The sequence below is a fragment of the Hyla sarda genome, chromosome 4 (assembly GCF_029499605.1).
Source record: "Hyla sarda isolate aHylSar1 chromosome 4, aHylSar1.hap1, whole genome shotgun sequence".
Lineage (NCBI taxonomy): Eukaryota > Metazoa > Chordata > Amphibia > Anura > Hylidae > Hyla > Hyla sarda.
Genome location: NC_079192.1, coordinates 39,466,573 through 39,489,927, shown reverse-complemented (window position 1 = coordinate 39,489,927; position 23,355 = coordinate 39,466,573). Strand labels below are relative to the sequence as shown.

General features: G+C 42.2%; 1 protein-coding gene across 9 annotated transcripts in view; it reads right to left on the bottom strand.

Annotated features, from left to right (window-relative positions):
• Positions 1–9,983: 9,983 nt before the first annotated feature.
• The window catches only part of S1PR2 (sphingosine-1-phosphate receptor 2), a 61,094-nt gene continuing 47,722 nt past the window's right edge, over positions 9,984–23,355 (bottom strand). For 4 of the 9 annotated variants that reach the window (XM_056570595.1, XM_056570600.1, XM_056570598.1 and 1 more), the window contains exon 2: positions 9,984–11,603. In XM_056570595.1, the coding sequence (XP_056426570.1) occupies positions 10,445–11,488 (1,044 nt within the window). In that variant the 5' untranslated portion in view covers positions 11,489–11,603 and the 3' untranslated portion in view covers positions 9,984–10,444. Of the gene's footprint in view, positions 11,604–15,555; positions 15,577–15,857; positions 16,026–16,723; positions 16,746–21,052; positions 21,174–23,248; positions 23,291–23,355 lie in introns of those variants that run through there. The other 5 variants (XM_056570602.1, XM_056570599.1, XM_056570601.1 and 2 more) reach the window with 5 other exon arrangements.

Here is a 23,355-nt window from a genome sequence, read left to right as displayed (position 1 = left end):
ATTTAAGGTCGGGATATGAGGAGGGGATTTAAGGTCGGGATGTGAGGAGGGGATATGAAGTCAGGATTTAGGGAAGGAATATGAGGACAAAAGCTTCCTCTTTGTTGCTTTTCCTCCCCCTCAAGGATGAGGTAGGAAAAACCGGGCAGCGCCGGGTACTCAGCTAATAGGTAATAAATAACTGATCATTGTGGTCCGACCACTGGGGTCACGACTGATCATGAGAATGGAGGTCCTTATACCACCTTGTGATTGCAGCAGTAGCACGCATACTTGACCGCTGCTCCATTTTCTTACTTTAGGACTCAATAAAAGGTAGCCAAGCAATTTACTAGATATAAAAAATTCTGATATGGTGGTGGTTCATCTGCTGGGACACCCATCTATCAGATATTCCCCTATCCTGTGGAGAGCTAATAACGTTTGAAGGTTTTGGGAGAATGCCTACCTAGGGGAAAAGATGACACCATTTACTGCCAAATTTCCTGTTTTACTCTTATGTATCTCACGTACATAAAAAATTAAGCTTTCTATGTGCCAAACGGTTTCTCAAAAGGGTACGGCAGCCAAAATTAACTTAAGTAGCTGATCGCAGGGGTCCAATTGCTGGGGCTCCCCGCGATCTCCAGAACAGGACATCGTCTCGCTCAGTGAGGAGCGTGTGAGGAGCCCGTGTCATCAACTGCTAGACGGCACGCTCTCCATTCATTTCTATGTGAGCACCGATGATGCCCGAGTGCTAGACTTGGGTCTCTTCGAAGCTACCATAGAAATCAATGGAGCATGTGCTGTCTAGCGCTCCACACCTGCGCCTCACTCAGAGCCCGGTCCCATTGCGGTCGGACCCCCCCGGTCAGCTACCTATCCTCTGGATAGGGGATAAGTTAATTTTGGCTGCATTACCCCTAGACAATGAAGTTTCAAGGGGAATCTTGAAAATCATGATGAATTGCTATTAAAAGTATACGGGAAGATTGTGACTTTTGGTTATGAACCAACCCCCACCTATTTCAGACTTTTTTTTTCTTTTTCTTTTTGCAAAAATGCTAAAAACACTACAAAAACTTTCTGTAAAAAAAGCACAAGTTTTTAATGTACATTCAAAATATTGTTAACAAACATACATCAGCAAAATTGCACCATGAGGAAGATATTACATTTATACAAAAACTCGTAGTGTCTATAAAGGGAGAAGGTTGAACACATTTTTAAAGTTTTTAAACTCTATGGAGGAGATTTATCAAAACCTGTGCAGAGGAAAAGTTGCCCAGTTGCCCATAGCAACCAATCAGATCTCTTCTTTCATTTTGTCCAGTTGCCCATAGCAACCAATCAGATTTCTTCTTTCATTTTTAACAAGGCCTCTGCAAAATGAAAGAAGCGATCTGATTGGTTGCTATGGGCAACTGGGCAATTTTTCCTTTTCACAGGTTTTGATAAATCTCCCCCCTATATGTCAGAACATGTGACTCTGGTCATTGAGTCAGATGAGCAGTGGTCTTACGGTTCGGCACTTTGCAGTCATACTCCCTTCGCGTTTCGTGCTGGAGGGGCTCGATGTACCGGAAAAGATGGAATGCTCTAGTACCGTTCATGAAAGAAGCCATGAAATACTGGAAATGTTTTGTACCGTTCATAATGCTGACACATAAACTTATATAATAATGTACATATATACAAAACACATATGCGAAAGTAAACAGAAACAGCGGAATTAAATAGTTGTATATGGAATAAGCCGTGTAGGGAACAAAATAGAAAGTGGCGTGGTGTCTACCGCCATATTTTATTCTTGTGCTCTAGGCAATACTGATTTACTGTTTTAGGCCCATTTAAAGGGGTACTCCGCTGCTCAGCGTTTGGAACAAACTGTTCCGAATGCTGGAGCCGGCACTGGGAGCTCGTGACGTCATAGCCCCGCCCTTTTATGATGTCACGCCCCGCCCCCTCAATGCAAGTCTATGTGAGGGGGCGTGACGGCTGTCACGCCCCCTCCCATAGACTTGCATTGAGGGGGCGGGGCGTGACACCATGAGGGGCGGGGCTACGTCACGAGATCCCAGCGCTGGCTCCAGCATTTGGAGCAGTTTGCTCCAAACGCTGATCAGCGGAATTCTCTCATTGGTGCTTTTTAAATTACTATTTCATGCTCCACCCCAGAGGAACAGCACAAAGAAAAACACAATATATATATATATATTTTTTTTTTAATTTCTTTTTCAAGTGGTTGGCATGTTTTTTTTAAAAACTTTCTTCCAATTGTAATAATAATAGATGATTTATTATTGTTCATACTGCCATATTGCCCGGTAACAGTGTTTGTTAATAACCATGCCCACTTCTAAACTTTACATCTGCACTGTGTACTGCGAGTATTATGAGTACAAGTACAGATACAGGTATGGAGCCGGAGCCCATGGGGGGCTTGTGGTCCCGTGCAGTATGGGACATCAAATAGATAAGGGTTACCAATGTGGACCATGTTCTTATCAAACACTATTGTCAGGTAACAGTGCAGCAGGGGGCATATCATTGAATAGATTCATGCAGCACTGTTTTAAAGGGGTACTCCCCTGGAAAACATTTTTTTTTTTATTATCAACTGGTGCCAGAAAGTTAAACAGATTTGTAAATTACTTCTATTAAAAAGTAATCTGAATCCTTCCAGTACTTATCAGCTGTTGTATGCTCCACAGGAAGTTCTTATATTTTTTAAATTTCCTTTCTGTCTGACCACAGGGCTCTCTGCTGACACCTTTGTACAACAGCTGATAAGTACAGGAAGGATTAAGATTTTTTAATAGAAGTAATTTACAAATCTGTTTAACATTCTGGCACCAGTTGATTTAAAACATTTTTTTTTCCAGGGGAGTACCCCTTTAAAAACTCACCAACCCACAGTTTTAGAGGCTTCCTATGGTAACTTTGGGTAATACTTTGGTATTTTTGGTCCGTTCTTTTCTCTACTGTCGGACGTTCCAGTCTTGAGTAGGAAATTACACTGGATAGTATATCTAGACTGAATGGGTCATCTTCTTACAATGGAACAATTATATTTTGGCCTATTTTTATCCACCCCATCTTATTATATTATGGAACATATGTTAGTAGAACAGATCACATACTACCATCTGGCCTTCGTTCTCCTTGGCCGACAACTGGTGGGAATTTTCGAGAAGCTTTAAAGCATTGTCCATGGAACTGATCAGACAACTGCAGGGCCTTGTGTATGAGCGCAGCTGTCAGCTAGGGATTAGACTCTAGATGGAAGAAGCAATGCCATGGGGATTAAGGAGAAGGGTGTTTCTTTGGAAAGTACGGGATATTGATAGAACCAGCTTTTAAATCAGAAATCCCCAACAAGTGTTGTCTCGAGATCCACATTCAAGAATACCAGGACAGGAGGTGTGGTGGAGTCTGTAAAAAGAGTTTGACCCAACTGGTATCACTGTTTTCGAGAAGCTTTTTGGCCCAGGAACAGTGTCCTTTTCGGCTGTGTCTGATACTACATGTCAATTCCTTTCATCTGGAATATCAGTTGGAGCTCCTTGGCTGAAAATGTCTCTTTTTGTCTAATCTCATGAAAAAAATTATCCTACCAATTACTAAAAAAAATACAACAGCAATGATGGTGTGCTAAGTCTATTCTGGTGGGGTCCATCATAGCGGAAACATTAAAGGGGTACTCCGCTGCCCCAGCATTCGGAAAAGCCATGCCCCCTCCCATAGACTTGCATTGAGGGGGCGTGGCCATGATGTCACAACGGGAGTGGCCGTGATGTCACGACCCCCGCCACCTGCACAGCCATGCCCCCTCCCATAGACTTGCTTTGAGGGGGCGTGGCCGTGATGTCACAATGGGAGTGACCGTGATATCACGACCCCTGCCGCCTGCACCCAGTGTTCTAAATTGCGGGGGTCCCATCTGCGGGACCCCAGCAACCAGACATCTTATCCCTTTGGATAGGGGTTAAGATGTCTAGGGGCGGAGTACCCCTTTAACCCAAGAGCTATGTATCAATGGGGTGTTGCTTCCAGTCTGAATATGACACTGGTGACAGGTCATCTATAATAACATTGGTGCGTAAAGGGGGCAAGTGGTCAAATGTGGATCCCGAGCCACTGATTTAGGAACACTGCTTTTAAGGAATAAAGGGATTGATATATACAGATTGGTGGTGAAATCCGGTATTGATGAACAATGGCTTGGCACAGTCTCCACCTCCACTATGATTTTGGACAAATTTTTTTTCCTTTTTTAACTTTATTTTAGAAAATCCATTTTAACCCTTAATATCCTATCCTATGATTACATTTACATCACAGTACTTAGTAAAGTGTTTAATAAATCATATACATAGTATATAATTGGCATTTCTATTGCACTGGAGCCTATAGCTTAGATTTATCAATACAACCAATCACAGCTCAGCTTTCGTATCTTAATGAACTCTGGTACAATGATCAGCTGTGATTGTTTGTTATGGGCAAAACCCAGGCCATGGATTGTAAATATGATGTGCGTCATTTTTAAGGACATGTCCCTCTTTGCACCCATTTGCAGTGCCCCAGTTCATGGAAAATAGGGATGTGTTCACACTACGGAATGTCCGCCTGGAGAAATTCCGTGTAGACATTCCGTGCAGAGCTAGGACTGCTCATTGATGGCAATTGGCAATGCACATCCAATGCACAAAGAATTAACCTGTTCATTCTTTTGTCTGAGTCTGGAATTTGAATTTGCGCCACAGAATTTTCTACCGGGGGAAATTCCGCAATGTGCATGGTGCAGCAGAATCCCATTTTAGACAATGGGAGGCTGCTGCACTGGAATTTCCGGGCGGAATATCTCTGCTAGTAGTGTGAATGTGCCCTTAAAAAGAAACAGCTTGCAAAGTTTAGTATCCTGCCATTTTGTGTTTAAATCTTCTATGCCTACCCATGTATCTCCATGGCAACAGACTACAAACAAACTCCATGTAGTCTTACCCTGCAGTCATGAGCGACTACCCTCTCTCTCTCTCTCTCTCTCTCTCTCTCTCTCTCTCTCTATATATATATATATAAATATATATATATATATATATATATATATATATATATATATATATATATAGGTGCAAGTAAAGTGAAGACCAGCTCACCCCGCCTCGGACAGCAGAGCACGGATCCAGGTGCTGGACGGCACCAGCCAATCAGAAGAACAAAGAGAGATGGATCCAGCTCGGTGCAGATAAAATGATTTTAATCCATAGGACAAGGAGGATACAAGTAACGCGTTTCAAGCGCTGTACGCGCTCTTAGTCATACGACTAAGTCGTAAGTCATATGACTATGACTAAGAGCGCGTACAGCGCTTGAAACGCGTTACTTGTATCCTCCTTGTCCTATGGATTAAAATCATTTTATCTGCACCGAGCTGGATCCATCTCTCTTTGTTCTTCACATATATATATGTAAGGTGGTGAGAAAAGGGATGAGGGTAGGAAAAGTAACACATGACTGCAGTGTCCGACTACACAGGGTTTGTTTGTAGTCTGTAACCATGGAGACACATACTTCTACATAGGATTACTTGGACTGCAATCTAGGGACTTACATATACCACCCCTGATAGTCACACACAGGCCAATTCGCTTTAGGTCCGACCGGCAATATTTTTGGACGTGCTAGTGGCAAAGAATGATCAACAATATGACAGACATTTCCAATGGAAACTTTCTCCAACCTCTCAATTATATTAGGCCTACATGACAACCGATGGTCACCAGGTCCCTTGCAGCTAGATTCTTCCAGAACAGTGGTCTCCAAATTGTGAAGCTTTAGATGTAGCAAAACTACGATACAGGTAGAAATTAGACGGCACTCACGAATAATGCAATCCGTTTTACTCCATGTCTCAGGTTTTTAGATGCAGACAATGGCCAACGGGCCGTTTCACGCGTAGCGTGAAACGGCCCGTTGACCATTGTCTGCATCTAAAGACCTGAGATATAGGAATAAAAATGGATTGCATTATTTGTGAGTGCCGTCTAACTTCTACCTGTATCTTATTCAAGTTGTATTCTGCCGACTGAGCACCACGAATGCATCAGTGAGTAATTTAGGGGCTGAGGTGTATGCTGCCGAACACGCCAAGCGATTTTCCCATGCGTTAGCAGTGCCGACTGTTTCTATTCTTTTGGGACATTGTTGCAAAACTACAACTCCAGCTGGAGGTCCACAGTTTGGAGCCCACTGTTCTAGGACTATAGCCTTGCACCCGGCCTGTACTGTAGAGTTAGATGAGCCTCACCCTGTAGTCCTTGGAGGGTCTCCATGGTTCAGACCATATTAAAGGGAATCTTGATCCTAGTAATCCTGTTATTTGATGTTTGTTGACATGAAGACTTTTTTTTCGCTTCCATTTCCTGCTGGGATGAGAAAGTTCCCATAGGAAGTCTTGAGTGTGGTTCTGTTTTATGTCTATCCATAACAAGCAGAACGTTTTTACTGGTGTGGCCGGACTTAGAATAAAACAAATATCGTCAGATGGGGGTTTTATGAGATTATAAATAAAAGAGTCTGCTAATTTTTTTCCCAAAAAAAGTGACACTGTTGCCCTATGGCCATTAGGGCGTTGCAGTTAGGGTTGCCACCTCACCGGTATTTTACCGACACAACTGGTATTTTGGCCATCTTGCCGGTATTTATTTTATTAAAAATACCGGCAATGCAATGGCCAATATTTTTCCAACCAATCCTCCAACTTCCAGAATGTTGCACCATAAAATATACCAGTGTTTCCCAACCAGAGCACCTCCAGCTGTTGCAAAACTACAACTCCCAGCATGCCCGGACAGCCGTTGGCTGTCCGGACATGCTGGGAGTTTTAGTTTTGCAACAGCTGGAGGCACCCTTGGTTGGGAAACACTGACCTATACTATATACTACTATATAGTCCAACATGCTGGGAGTTGTAGTTTTCATTTGGGGCAGCTACTGAGCCACAGTCTGTATCAGGACATGCTTGGAGTTGTAGTTAGTAACTAACTGCAACTCCTTAAAGGGGTATTCCAGGAAACAACTTTTTTTTAAATTTTTTTTTATATATCATCTGGCTCCAGAAAGTTAAACAGATTTGTAAATTACTTCTATTAAACAATCTTAATCCTTTCAATAATTATCAGCTGCTGAAGTTGAGTTGTTGTTTTCTGTCTGGCAACAGTGCTCTCTGCTGACATCTCTGCTTGTCTCGGGAACTGCACAGAGTAGAAGAGGTTTGCTATGGGGATTTGATTCTAAACTGGGCAGTTCACGAGACACGTGTCATCAGAGAGCACTTAGACAGAAAAGAAAAACTCAACTTCAGTAGCTCATAAGTACTGAAAGGATTAAGATTTTTTTTTTAAAGTAATTTACAAATCTGTTTAACTTTCTGGAGCCAGTTGATATATGTATAAAAAAAAAGTTTTTTCCTGGATAACCCCTTTAATTTAATTTTTTTAAAAGCGATCAAAAAGTCACATCGAAACAAGAACGGTACTGGTAAAAACTACAGATTGGGGTGCAAAAAAATTTGCAGGCCCGTATAAGGAGAAATAAAAAAAGTTATAGGGGTCAGAAAAGGGCAAAATTTCCCTGAAAACGTGTGTCCCGTGATGTTACGCATGTATAATTAATTATGCAAATTTGCATTGGCAGTATTTTTTTGCAAGAAAGGTGGCAACCCTACTTGCAGTTCAGCTCCATTCGCTTAAAGGGGTACTCCGGTGGAAAACATTTTTATTTTTATTCAACTGGTTCCAGAAAGTTAAACAGATTTGTTAAAAAATCTTTACCCTTCCAGTACTTATTAACAGCTGTATGTTACAGAGGAAATTATTTTCTTTTGGAATTTTTTTTTGTCTTGTCCACAGTGCTCTCTGCTGACACCTGAAGCCCGTATCAGAAACTGTCCAGAGCAGGAGAAAATCCCCATAGCAAACCTATGCTGCACTGGACAGTTCCTGATACGGGCATCAGGTGTCAGCAGAGAGCACTGTGGACAAGACAAAAAAGAAATTCAAAAAGAAAAGAATTTCCTCTGTAGCATACAGCTGCTAATAAGTACTGAAAGGATTGAGATTTTTAAATTGAAGTAATTCACAAATCTGTTTAACTTTCTGGCACCAGTTCATTTAAAAAAAAGTACCCCTTTAAATGAGGATAAACTGCTATTCCAAGCACAACTTATGCATAAGGGTGGTGCTGATTTAAAAAAAATAAAATAAAATAAAAAAAAATATATATATATATATATGTGTGTGTGTGTGTGTGTGTGTGTGTGTGTGTTAAATTAAGGTAGACAAACAGTGCAATAAAATCCATATAACTTGTTATAAAAAGACATTTCAGGTCATGGTTTTCATTTCCGGTAACCTTAAAGGTGTACTCATCATTGTCATCATTGTTAAAGGGGTACTCCGGTGATAAACTTTTTTTTTTTTAATCAACTGGTGCCAAAAAGTTAAACAGATTTGTAAATTGCTTCTATTAAAAAATCTTAATCCTTCCTGTACTTATTAGCTTCTGAATACTACAGTGGAAATTATTTTCCGCTTGAAACACAGAGCTCTCTGCTGACATCATGATCACAGAGCTCTCTGCTGACATCATGACCACAGTGCTCTCTGCTGACATCACGAGCACAGTGCTCTCTGCTGACATCTCTGTCCATTTTAGGAACTGTCCAGAGTAAAAGGAAATCCCCATAGCAAACATATGCTGTTCTGGACAGTTCCTAAAACGGACAGAGATGTCAGCAGAGAGCACTGTGCTCATGATGTCAGCAGAGAGCTCCGTGTTTCAAAAAGAAAAGAATTTCCGCTGTAGTATTCAGCAGCTAATAAGTACAGGAAGGATTAAGATTTTTTAATAGAAGTAATTTACAAATCTGTTAAACTTTCTGGCACCAGTTGATTTAAAAAAAAAAAAAATTCACCGGAGTACCCCTTTAACAATGATGACAGTCAATAATAGAAAAATGTGCTGAAAAGAGTGGTATTCTCATATACTTTACTCATGTTTCATGACTGTATGATCTATCGCACATGGGAAATATATAAAATAGAAAATTAATGAAATTCCTAAATTGATACAATTTAAAAATGCCTATAAAATTGGAGCTGTATATGTGCTTCATTCCAACTGGGCCGAGCGCCATAGTTCCTATGATTTTTAACAATACTGTACGTTGTCAAAATAGTGACAACTATTTACTGTCAATGCTTTCAAATGTTCTTTTTAAAAAAAATGTTCTTTTTCTAGGGAACGGGATAGGGTTTATTCATGGCAACATTCACTTCCAGTAACAGATATCAGCAATGTATTAATCGGCTTTTAAGTGCGGTATAAATTAGAACAACAGAGCTAAGCCAAGTGGTGAATGTCCGGAATGACGAACATTTCGAGATAGTGAATTGCGCTAAGGAAATTCCTGCTTAATAGATAGGGGGTAGTGAAAATGATATACTGATATTAGTGTGCAAAAAGGGGTTTTCTGTTTTATTTTTCTCTAAAAGTGTAGTTAAAAGTGTGAATTGTGCTTCTTACTGTCAAGATAAAGCATTGTGATTCACTACCTAACAACAACACCTAATATATATATATATATATATATATATATATATATATATATATATATATATGACAGATAAGAACAGCACATCCAAAGAAGATAAAATTAGTTGGTGCACGCCATCATCTTGGTCTTGGTTAGGGATCCCAATATAGCAAATATCCACAGGAAAAAATGGCAGCACACAAAAAAGTTATTTCAAATCCACCTGTGGTTTATTTCATCCTCAGCACAAAAAAACAGGTACAACGTTTCAACGATCTCACATCGTCTTTCTCAAGCATGCTTGAAAAAGACGATGTGAGATCGTTGAAACGTTGCGCCTGTTTTTTGTACTGAGGATGAAATAAACCACAGGTGGATTTGAAATAACTTTTTTGTGTGCTGCCATTTTTTCCTGTGGATATAAATATATACATATGTGTGTATATATGACTTGCTTCTCTTTTAATATGCTCTTAGTCCTGGAGTGTAAAACTGCTTCCTTTCTATTGCACAGAGAATACCGTAATTGCTTTTCTCGTCTATGTCTACATATATAATAGACTGTTTTTCACATTCGGTTCTGCCTCTCTTATTGTTGTACTTCAACTGCAACCATAAATCAGAGTGCTAGGTTATCTCAAGAGCTTTTCACTGAAAGCGCTGAGCTCTGAAACCTGGCAGGAAAAAGAGTTTCAGGCCCAACATGTAAGGAAATGCAGAGACACATCGTCGATATACCTTCCCAGATCTGGTGCTTATACCAATGTTCTCATTCAGGTCAGACCTAACAACCATCAGTTTTACTTCAAGATATCATGGTTCTTCTGACCAGAAAGAATTGAATACTTGTAAGGATCCTAATCACACAAATGTGTTGCAGTCCTTTATGACCGGTGACGTGGGGAAATAGTGTTTTTGCGTGCAACGGTCTAAGGAGCTTGAGCTTCGTAAATGGAGCATGCATTTATCAGCGTTCCTGCTCTTTCGTACATAGTTCCAACAACAAAGCACCCTCAGAAATTCCCTTCTCATGTCTTTGCTCCTCAGAGTATAGATGATAGGGTTCAATGCCGAATTCAAGGTGGCCACCCCAAAGAAGTAGTCTGCTTTGTAGAGAATGTGGCAGGATTTCACTTTACAGGCCACGTCCATGAGTAGAATAGTGAAAGCTGGAAGCCAGCAAACAATAAAAACTCCAAGGACTATTGTAACTGTTTTTAGGAGAGCAAGAGTCTGTGGTGCAGCTATCTCCGCATGGCTTGATTTTACAATACAATATATACGGACATATAGAATCACAATAGAGATAAGTATAATAGTGAATATAGTAACTACGAACAAAATGTACTTTTTGGCATAGAGAGGGAAGACGGTGGAACATTCATCCAAGTTTCCAATGCAGTTCCAGCCAATGATGGGTAAACCTCCGATGACCATGGATATAACCCAACAAGCTCCGATCAGAATGATCATCCTACAGTTCCTGTCGCTGCTGTAGACTTTGACTTTAATAATGGCCACATGTCTTTCGATGGCTATAGCCAACAGACTGAAAACGGAAGCAGCTAAAGTTGTGAAAGCTGTGCCCTCCCGGATAAACCAGGCCACAGGAGTTAGCGTGAAGGTGGCTTTACCAGACAGTAAGATGTTAGCAATGTAGGCACATCCGGTGAGAAGATCAGAAAATGCTAGGTTTCCAATGAAGAAAAACATGGCGGAGTGGAACTTCTTGTTCCGCCAAACTGAAATAAGGACAAGGATGTTCTCCAGGATGATGACACAACAAATGATGATGAAGATGACGGAGATGACCTCTCGAGAAGAGCTGTCTTTTTTTACTCCTTTCGTATAGTTATAATGTTCACAGATCTTGGACACATTCATGTAATGCTTGTAGACGCTCATCCTGGCTGCTTTGGTGACCTGAAATCGGTCAATTGGAGGAACAATGATAAAACAGTGGAAGATCACTGTTTAGTCCATTCTCGGCTTTGCTTCAAGATATCTTCTCGGATGTGATCTAAAATATATGTAAAATACAATAATCAGTATGGAATACATAGAACACAGGATTATTCCATCAAAAGCAATATATGTGTGTATGGGAACACATTCTGGCTGAAAATGTATGGGGGCACTCTAGCCGGCACTGATAAAACGGTTCATACCATACAGACTGACATGAACTCATCTCTCTTAAAAATAAAGCGTTAAAAATAAGGAATAATATACTGGTACCTTCCAGTAAACCAAGTCACCTTGGAGTTTCATGACCTTTAAAGAAGGTCTCAACCTGCAGTTGTGGTCCCAGAATGAGCTGTTAGTGTGTAATATTCTTATAAAGTACAGTAGAGGTGACAGCAAATCACAACTAAGTTGCGTAACCAAAATATCTGTGTGAATCGCTGTCATGTGACCTTATTACAGTCGAATCAGGTCTCACGCAATGAAGTCATGAACTTGCAATGAGGTCAATGCCGGCAAAGTTGCATGAAGCTTATGAGTAAATAAAAATATTAAGTTGCATTTGCCTTGTGTAACAGAACCCAACGTAATCACATGACAACGTGACAATCCTTAAATACAATGACAAATGACCACATTGCCATTGTCATGTCATCCTGGCCCTAATGATTTAAATGTAGGCGAGAAAGAACCAGGCATGGTCAGCACTGCATGGAGTGGTGCTCGTCATATTCATGTCTATCTAGTAGGATTATGCTGTTACATTGGTTATTGCAAATATTATATAAACAAGTAATGATGCCATTCATTGAGCATGCCATTGGCATTACTATTGGGGGGAGCTCATTGTAGACATGCTTAAAGGGTACTCCGCTGAAATGTTGTTGTTTTTAAAATCAACTGGTGCCAGAAAGTTAAACAGATTTGTAAGTTACTTCTATTATATTTACATATGACAATCTTAATCCTTCCAGTACTTATCAGCTGCTGTATGCTCTAGAGGAAGTTATTTTCTTTTTCAATTTCCTTTCTGTCTGACCACATTGCTTTCTACTGACACCTCTGTCCATTTTAGGAACTGTCCAGAGTAGGAGCAAATCCCCATAGAAAACCTCTCCAGCTCTGGACAGTTCCTGACATGGACAGAGGTGTCAACAGAGAGCACTGTGGTCCGACAAAGAAAATTCAAAAAGAAAAGAACTATCTGTGAAGCATACAGCAGCTGATAAGTACTGGAAAAATTTCGATTTTTAATTAGAAGTAAATTACAAATCTGTTTAACTTTATGGCACCAGTTGATTTTAAACATTATTTTTTTCCAGCGGTGTACCCCTTTTAAGTCCAGCATGTCTCCCCCCTTTTTGGGGATTCTCCTGGACATTCTGGAAGAGAAGGCATAGGGAAGAGTTATATGTAGTAATAGGAGGAGATATAGGGAGGTTATATGGAGTAATAGGAGGAGATATAGGGAGGTTATATGGAGTAATAGGAGGAGATATAGGGAGGTTATATGGAGTAATAGGAGGAGATATAGGGAGGTTATATGGAGTAATAGAAGGAGATATAGGGAGGTTATATGGAGTAATAGGAGGAGATATCGGAGAGGTTATATGGAGTAATAGGAGGAGATATAGGAAGATTATATGGAGTAATAGGAAGAGATATAGGGAGGTTATATGGAGTAATAGGAGGAGATATAGGGGAGGTTATACAGAGTAATAGGAGGAGATATAGGAGGTTATATGGAGTAATAGGAGGAGATATAGGGGAGGTTATACGGAGTAATAGGAGGAGATATAGGGAGGTTATATGGAGTAATAGGAGGAGATATAGGGAGGTTATATGGAGTAATAGGAGGAGATATAGGGAGGTTATATGGAGTAATAGGAGGAGATATAGGGGATGTTATATGGAGTAATAGGAGGAGATATAGGAGGTTATATGGAGTAATAGGAGGAGATATAGGGAGGTTATATGGAGTAATAGAAGGAGATATAGGGATGTTATATGGAGTAATAGGAGGAGATATAGGGAGGTTATATGGAGTAATAGGAGGAGATATAGGGGAGGTTATATGGAGTAATAGGAGGAGATATAGGGATGTTATATGGAGTAATAGGAGGAGATATAGGGGAGGTTATATGGAGTAATAGGAGGAGATATAGGAGAGGTTATATGGAGTAATAGGAGGAGATATAAGGAGGTTATATGGAGTAATAGGAGGATATATAGGGATGTTATATGGAGTAATAGGAGGAGATATAGGGAGGTTATATGGAGTAATAGGAGAAGATATAGGGATGTTATATGGAGTAATAGGAGGAGATATAGGGAAGGTTATATGGAGTAATAGGAGGAGATATAGGAGAGGTTATATGGAGTAATAGGAGGAGATATAGGAGAGGTTATATGGAGTAATAGGAGGAGATATAGGGGGGTTATATGGAGTAATAGGAGGAGATATAGGGAGGTTATATGGAGTAATAGGAGGAGATATAGGGATGTTATATGGAGTAATAGGAGAAGATATAGGGAGGTTATATGGAGTAATAGGAGGAGATATAGGGAGGTTATATGGAGTAATAGGAGGAGATATAGGGAGGTTATATGGAGTAATAGGAGGAGATATAGGGAGGTTATATGGAGTAATAGGAGGAGATATAGGAGAGGTTATATGGAGTAATAGGAGGAGATATAGGGAGGTTATATGGAGTAATAGGAGGAGATATAGGAGGTTATATGGAGTAATAGGAGGAGATATAGGGAGGTTATATGGAGTAATAGGAGCAGATATAGGGGAGGTTATATGGAGTAATAGGAGGAGATATAGGGATGTTATATAGAGTAATAGGAGGAGATATAGGGAGGCTATATGGAGTAATAGGAGGAGATATAGGGATGTTATATGGGGTAATAGGAGGAGATATAGGGAAGGTTATATGGAGTAATAGGAGGAGATATAGGGATGTTATATAGAGTAATAGGAGGAGATATAGGAGAGGTTATATGGAGTAATAGGAGGAGATATAGGAGAGGTTATATGGAGTAATAGGAGGAGATATAGGGAGGCTATATGGAGTAATAGGAGGAGATATAGGGATGTTATATGGGGTAATAGGAGGAGATATAGGGAAGGTTATATGGAGTAATAGGAGGAGATATAGGGATGTTATATAGAGTAATAGGAGGAGATATAGGAGAGGTTATATGGAGTAATAGGAGGAGATATAGGAGAGGTTATATGGAGTAATAGGAGGAGATATAGGGAGGTTATATGGAGTAATAGGAGGAGATATAGAGGAGGTTATATGGAGTAATAGGAGGAGATATAGGGAGGTTATATGGAGTAATAGGAGGAGATATAGGGATGTTATATGGGGTAATAGGAGGAGATATAGGGAAGGTTATATAGAGTAATAGGAGGAGATATAGGAGAGGTTATATGGAGTAATAGGAGGAGATATAGGGGAGATTATATGGAGTAATAGAAGGAAATATAGGGAGGTTATATAGAGTAATAGGAGGAGATATAGGGAGGTTATATAGAGTAATAGGAGGAGATATAGGAGAGGTTATATGGAGTAATAGGAGGAGATATAGGGAGGTTATATAGAGTAATAGGAGGAGATATAGGAGAGGTTATATGGAGTAATAGGAGGAGATATAGGGAGGTTATATGGAGTAATAGAAGGAGATATAGGGAGGTTATATGGAGTAATAGGAGGAGATATAGGGAGGTTATATGGAGTAATAGGAGGAGATATAGGAGAGGTTATATGGAGTAATAGGAGGAGATATAGGAGAGGTTATATGGAGTAATAGGAGGAGATATAGGGAGGTTATATGGAGTAATAGGAGGAGATATAGGGATGTTATATGGAGTAATAGGAGGAGATATAGGGATATAAGGAAAGGTTGGAGTAGTATAAGAAGTTATTTGCAGTAGGAATTACATGGTATATGAAGTATTCTATAATGTCCATAGAACAGAAGGCAGGGTGACGTACCTGGCAGCCTCCAAGGTGTGATGTGACACCATGTAATGTGTGTGCGTAGTATTTGGGGTCTGTGGGTGTATAGGCTGTCGGCCCCCGCTACCTGAATTCAGGGGAAACAGACGCTACATCACCACATCAGACATTCTGGGATTTCCTATAGTGTAATTGATAATAAGATTAATATGTCACATTCTCACTTCTGCTTTCTGGGAGACGTAGGTTATTTTCTTTAGTTATTGTGACATGAGGAGGACATGTGGACTACATCACATATACCCTGCCCTATAATACCTCTATATACTGTATGTTACCTTATCACATTGTGTGCTCTGATTTTAACCCTTGCCTCTCTTTTTCATGGTTTCCTATTTAGTTATAACCAGTGTTCACCACTATTATTCTTTCTCTGTTGTCCAAACTGTGAACCTTCAGCTGTTGCAGAACTACAACTCCCAGCATGCGGTGGGCTGATAGCAGGGTAGGAGGGATTTACTGAAGTGATACTATCCACTAACCAACTGTAGCATAGCCACGCCCCCTGGAGACCATGTGACTTATGACACATTGTCTCTGGTCAGAAACAACAGTAAAATAAAAAGACATGGCATCCTGGGCTCAAAGGCTAAAGAAAAAAAAAACTGGAATACCCCTTTAAGAAGGAATGGGATAATGGGTCCCTCCATGTATTATGTGGTCACTTCTTTATCTGAATTTGTAAGCACAGCCCCATTCAAGCCATTGGAAACAGTCCACATGCTTGTGGACAGACACAACCTTAAAGGGGTACTCCCCCTATACATCTTATCCCCTCTATTCCAGCGGCCGGGCCACCTGCAATCTCCCTGTTCGGTGACATCCCCCCTTAATTCAAGTCTATGGGAGGGGGCAAGGAATGACGTCATGAACACGGAAGCCCTAAACTTCCCTGTTCAGAACAGTGCAGTGCCGGCCCGGAGATCGTATACGGGTGGAGTACCCCTTTAATGTTTAGCTGATCTCTTATTATGCTCAGGACATTACACTTATCTTGAATCAGATCACCATACAGTGTTTAGTGTAAAGATATCTTCTTCGGTCATTTAAGCCCTTGGGAAAGACCCTGAATGAACTGGGAATGCCTCCAAAGAAGCCACTTTGGGTAGGATTTGGATAAACCTCATCACTTTTGTTGTCCCACCAAAGTCAAGATTGTTGGCAAGTATGCAGATCCTTAAGCAGAGTTCTGTGCAGATGCCTTGTACTCTGGTCCATTGAAATGTCTTACTCCTTCTTTTCTTCTCCCCACAGAATAGAGTCTGGGCATATTCCCACTACGCATTTCCCATGCAGAATTCTGTTAAGAAATTCTACTCGGCAATTCAGGTGCAGCAGCCTCCCATTGTTTTCAGTGGATGCATTGCCATTGATAGTGACGGCACAAGTCAGAGCGGTCCTAGCGCCGACTGAATCTGTGTACGGAATGTCCGCCCGGAATATTTCTGGGTTGACATTCTGTAAGGTCAATGCTTCCTCAGACACTCATTCTCAGAGGGAAGGTGGAGCTGCAGTTTCATCCCCCTCCCCCCTGCATTTTGTTGACTGAGAGGGTAGAGTCAGTCCTGTCTACGAGAGTACTACAAAACAGAGAAGCTCTTCAGGGTGCAATACCGTTATGATTCGGCAAACACTGGGTGTGAACTAACGCTTACCCTGGGCAGGGCCGGCTCTGCCTATAGGCATAATAGGCAGCTGCCTAAAGCACCCTTTTCATGGGGGGCACCGCTTTGCCTGCCACATTAAATTTAGACAACCAGCATCAAAACCACTCGCTCAGCCAGCTGCATGAGGAGGAGGTTTGTTATAGTGTGTTACCCCAGTAGTAAGGTGGAGCATTTCAAAGGACGGGCCAATGGGCGGAGTCAAGGGGGAGGCAAAATAATCTTTTGCCTAGGGTTACAAAAAGCCTTTGACCCTGGGTGGTTGTGCAGATCCAAACACAACTTTGGAAAGAACATGTGATAGTATAAATTGGATCCTCTGCAGCCTTCCCGCCAATAACGGGATCCCCCAAATTTCCTCCAACAACAATGAGATACTTCGTCAGCGCCGAAGTATCCCATTGTTGTTGGAGGAAATTTGGAGTATCCATTTGTTGTTGCAGAAAATATGGAGTATTACAAAGTCAATGAGAGGTCATCTCCAGTATTGGCGAATATTTGTTGGCGAGATGGATACAGATCATTCAATATGATCAGTTCTTTGATGGTATCAAAATGCTTTGCCCACTATGGTCATTGGATGGACTCCGGGTGCCATTCGGCAATTTTCTGGAAGGTTTACTCTTTAGGTTTTAAGAATTAACAGGAACATTAGTCATAAGAAGCTGTTTTTATCGAGAAAGGAATGTGCAACCAGTCTTGCATAAGGAGCGGTAATACATCATCATATGTATGTGAGAACCATCATTGCTTATGGAAACGGGTTCATCTTACTCAACAGTTCTAGAATATTATCTCAAGGTCTAAGGTTCAAAACAACTGATTTATATATATTTGTGTTAATACAATTCCTTTTCTCTGGGCCCCATAGTAGATGCCTACAAGGGTGTATGTATAGTTGAGGGCACGAATGCCGTCATACAGGGGCCCTGGAGCCTCAGGGGAGCTCATAAGTTACTTTGCCCTACGTGTCATGACCAGTTTGATAAATTGTGATAGTTGGGTGGTCCTGTTGCAGATTTTATTTGCATTGGGGCCCCAGAGCTCTAATAATCTGACATATTACAATTAACGTGATGTCGCTATAGGGATGTCTGGTTCAGAAAATGTATTATTTAAGCTATTAGGGTTTTATGAGTTAATAGATGGGGGTCCTCCAGTCTGGATCTTGATATCTTGGCCACAGTGGCTTCAAAGAGTGTCTCTCACTCGGGAGGTCCAGACCTGCCCTCTATCACATAGACAACACATGGATTTTAATGTGTAATGCTTACTTTCCCCTCTGGGGGTGCTGCAGGGAAATTGGACACTTACGGTCATGTTTTACAACAGGTTACAGTTGGGGATCCCAACAGGGGGACACTCTGTGATCAGTTTATTGTCAAGGGACCCCTCTAAGGCTGGGTTCACACTACGTTTTTGCCATACTGTTTTCAATCAGTTTTTCTAAAGAAAACCGTATGGCAAAAAAATGGATGGAACAGTATGGGAAAAAGTAAACCGCATGCATTTTTAAACCGTATACTGTTTGTAAAAGTGTATACAGTTCCGTCCGTTTTTATGAAAAAAAAAAAAAAAACATAAGTTTTTGAAAATGTTGTCCATTTTTAATGGGAGGGGTCTAGGGTGGGGACTTTAGGATGCAAATGCGCATGTGCAAAGTAAAAACCGTATACGATTTTCCGTATGGAACCATATACATGTGCGTTTCCCATGTTAAAAAAAAACGTATGCGGTTGCAGTCCGGTTTTTAAACCGGAGACAAAACCGTGGTCAACTACGGTTTTGAGTACGGGAGAAAACCGTATTGCAAGCAAACTGTCCGCAACCGGATGCATCCGGGTGCATACGGTTTTCAATTATTTGTCTATGTATACGGTTTTCAATACGGTTCCATACGTTTTCAATAATGAAAACGTATACGGGAACCGTGCTTGAAAAACGTGGTGTGAACCCAGCCTAACAAGTGGGGGCTGTCCAAAGTGGCAAAAACTTGACTGGCACCTATTGGAGATCTTATTTAAAGAGTATCTGTTAATGAAGAAAACTTTTGACATATCCTAAGGACAAACGTTTTTATTGGTCAGGGTCTAAATGTACAGACCTAGACCAATGGCGAGAATGAGCAGGGACTTACATTACAAGGACTTATAGTACAAGTCCGTCTATGTTACAGACACAGGGCCACAAACAGATCCGCTAAGCGCTGACTTCTCCCAGCTCGTTCTCATGATTGTTCAGGGTCTGAACACTCAGACTCTGACCGATCAAAACTTTTTTTTTTTCTTCTTGACAGTGCCCATTTAAAGGGATTATTTTTCCAGGGAAAACCCTTTGATGGCCAACACCTGACATCCCTGCTGTTCAGCTATTCTGCACAGCCAGACCACTTAAAACATTTTATTTCTTGACAGTGCCCATTTAAGCCAGCCAGAAGGAATCACAGTGTAGAGAGCCAGAAGTCTCTGCTTTGTGTAGTGGCTGTGCTGGGTTACTGCAGCCCAGCTCCTATCCATTTCAATGGGAGCTGCGCTGCACTAACCTGGCGCCACCACGACTCAAAGTACGGAGCTGAGGCTTCCGGATACAGCTGGACAGTAGGGGCATGCAGTGTTGATACCCTGCCAATCAGCGAATGATGGTTTACCCTGACATCCCCGTCGATCAGTTATCAGCTGTTCTGCACAGCCAGAAGTAAACACAGTGTAGAGAGCCAGAAGCCTTGTAGTTGCTGTGCTGGGTTATTGCACTTTTCCCATCTCAGTCTCATGATTGATCAGGGTCTAAACACTCAGACCCCGACCGTTTAAAACATTTCTTCCTGACAGTGCCCATTTAAGGGCTTACTTTTCCATGGAAAACCCATTGATGGCCAACATCTGGCATCCCTGTCGACCAGCTATCAGCTGTTCTGCACAGCCAGAAGTAAACACAGTGTAGAGAGCCATAAGCCTCTTCTTTGTGTAGTGGCTGTGCTGGGTTACTGCAGCCCAGCTCTTATTCATTTCAATGGGAGCTGCGCTGCACTAACCTGGCGCCACCACAACACAAAGTATGGAGCTGAGGCTTCCGGATACAGCTGGACAGTAGGGGCGTGCGGTATTGATACCCTGCCAATCAGCGATTGATGGTCTACCCTGACATCCCCGTCGATCAGTTATCAGCTGTTCTGCACAGCCAGAAGTAAACAAAGTGTAGAGAGCCAGAAGCCTTGGCTTTGTGTAGTGGCTGTGTTGGGTTACTGCACTTTTCCCATCTCAGTCTCATGATTGATCAGGGTCTAAACACTCAGACCCCGAACGTTAAAACATTTCTTCTTGACAGTGCCCATTTAAGGGCTTACTTTTCCATGGAAAACCAATTGATGGCCAACACCTGGCATCCCTGTCGACCAGCTATCAGCTGTTCTGCACAGCCAGAAGTAAACACAGTGTAGAGAGCCATAAGCCTCGGCTTTTTGTAGTGGCTGTGCTGGGTTACTGCAGCCCAGCTCCTATTCAGCCACCACGACACAATGTACGGAGCTGAGGCTTCCAGATACAACTGGACAGTACAAGCGCGCGGTGTTGGTATCCTGCCAATCAGCTATTGATGTTTTACCCTGTGGATAGGCCTTCAATGGGTTTCCCTGGAAAGCCCTGTGTGATGTCCCGGTACCGGATTGCATCCGTTACCTTGTGGTGAGGTCCCCAAAGTCAGAGTCCCTGGGTACCTGTGGGATCCTCATCTATAGTTAGCCCCTAGTCACCCCTTTAATAATTAAAATTATTCAAATTCTAATTGTCTATATTTATATAAAGTGTACTTACCTTGTTGTAGTGTCGCAGGACCTGCGGGTCACGTGATGCGGTCCAGAATTCTATAGTTTTTACTCAAGGACCTTTGGAGGTAGTCAGGTGATCACCCACCATGCTTTGTAACGGTGAGTGACAGCTGACATGGACCAATCCAAAACGGCCCTGCCCCTGCCCATTTAAGGGAGCGGCGGCTATTAATCACTCTCTTTCCTCGTGGGTTGCTGATGAGAACGGATCTGCGCAGCTGTCATCGGCAACCACTAGGCCAAAGCCTTGAAGCAACGGCCATCATTCCAAAACTGTGAGTTACTTCAATTCCCTATTACTCCGCAAGATCACTGGAGCTAAACAGACCCCCTAAATCCAGCGGATCTCTGCAAAACCTAATTCTACTAATCTCAGGATAACTTATCGGTCCTAAGCAACTGTCAGTCCCTGCCGTGCTGATAATAGACTCTGTTACTAAGACTGTTACCGTAACTGAATGTACCGCAATTCACCAGTAAAGTTCCTGCAAGTTCAAGTTCAGCACTGCCGTGGACAATCGTTTATTTCTGCACGCACCTATCGTTTCTAGGAAGGGTGGCGATAGGCCTAGCAACTACCTCATCGTATTAACCCTCACCCTGGCGTCACGAGTGACAAGGGTTAAATTAACCTCTCATATTCCAACACAGCAACACCCCCAACTACACTATACCCCCCCAAGGGCTACCACACCTGTTAAGGGGAACTTTGACAGTTTTTTATGGTGGCACTGGGACTATCATTTTTACATAGCTGTTTGTTGTTTCTTATGGGGGAATTGTAAAGGGCAAGCAAAAAAACTTTCTGCAGGGTACATGTCTATGTTTTAGGGGGCAGATAGTTGCCTCTAGGACAGTGGATAGGATTCATACATCCATGTGGACATTTACCCCCAGTTATTACCAGATAAAACACAGAGGCGGACACAGGGATTACATATATTATACACACTGGTACTATTGTATACATGTTCGCTGACAGAATATGTGCAGCCCATAGGAAATGACATTTATCGAGCGACTTCTGCTTAGTATTTACGGAAGGTTTCTGGCGCCTGCGGCGATTTATTGGCAGTAGGCTCCTCCGTGTGTTGTGACATTATGGGACGGTCCCTTATGTGACATTACAAGTGCTCTTCCCCTGTGCCGATCCACTCTCCGGGCTGTCACTGTGAGTGGTTTAAAGACAATAAAACAATTCAGTGCGGATACAGAGGGCACGAGGGGACATTTCCGCCACCGGCCGAATCCCCAGTTTCGAGTCTGTGAATTGTCCGGATGAAGGAAAGGGGGTAAAAGAGCAGACACGTCCCCAGTGGGAAGGGTCCCTGCCTGGGAGAGAGAGGCGTTAGGTCACATCTGCTCTTGTGTTCTGAACTTCCGCCTGGGGGGGGGTGGACAATCTATTTCTGTCCCTTTGCGATATCCTCTGTTTCCCAAAACCATTTCCTTGTGGCTTTTCAAGCTGTTTTCCTCTCTGAGAAACATAGGTTAGCAGAAAACTCTTCTAGTACCTGGTGGGTAAATATTCGGCTCATTTTTTAAAACTTTTTCGGCGTTGGTCTCCAAACTGTGGACCTCCAGATGTTGCAAAACTACAACTTCTAGCATACCTGGACAGCCAACGGCTGTCCGGGTATGATAGAAGTTGTAGTTTTGCAACATCTGGAGGCCCAATGTTTGGAGACCACTGTCCTAGAGTAACCTAGCTGCAAGAGGCCTGGTCACCATCGGGCCTGGTCACCATCGAGCCTGGTCACCATCTGGCCTGGTCACCATGGAGCCTGGTCACCATCGGGCCTGGTCACCATGGAGCCTGGTCAACATTGGGCCTGGTCACCATCGAGCCTGGTCATAATCGAGCCTGGTCACCATCGGGCATCGTCACCATGGAGCCTGGTCACCATCGAGCCTGGTCACCATCGGGCCTGGACACCATCGGGCATGGTCACCATGGAGCCTGGTCACCATGAAGCCTGGTCACCATCGGGCATGGTCACCATGGAGCCTGGTCACCATGGAGCATGGTCACCATTGGGCCTGGTCACCATCGGGCATGGTCACCATGGAGCCTGGTCACCATGGAGCCTGGTCACCATCGGTTGCTATGAAGGCCTCAGTGCTATTGTTGATCATGTTTTGCCACTAGCATGCCCAGAGTGAAAAATATAGGTGGTCAGACCTATAGCAAATCGACCTGTGTGTCAGGGGTGGTATATGCAGGTCCTTAGATTACAGCCCAAGTACTCCTATGTAAAAGTATATGTCTCCATGGTTACAGACTACAAA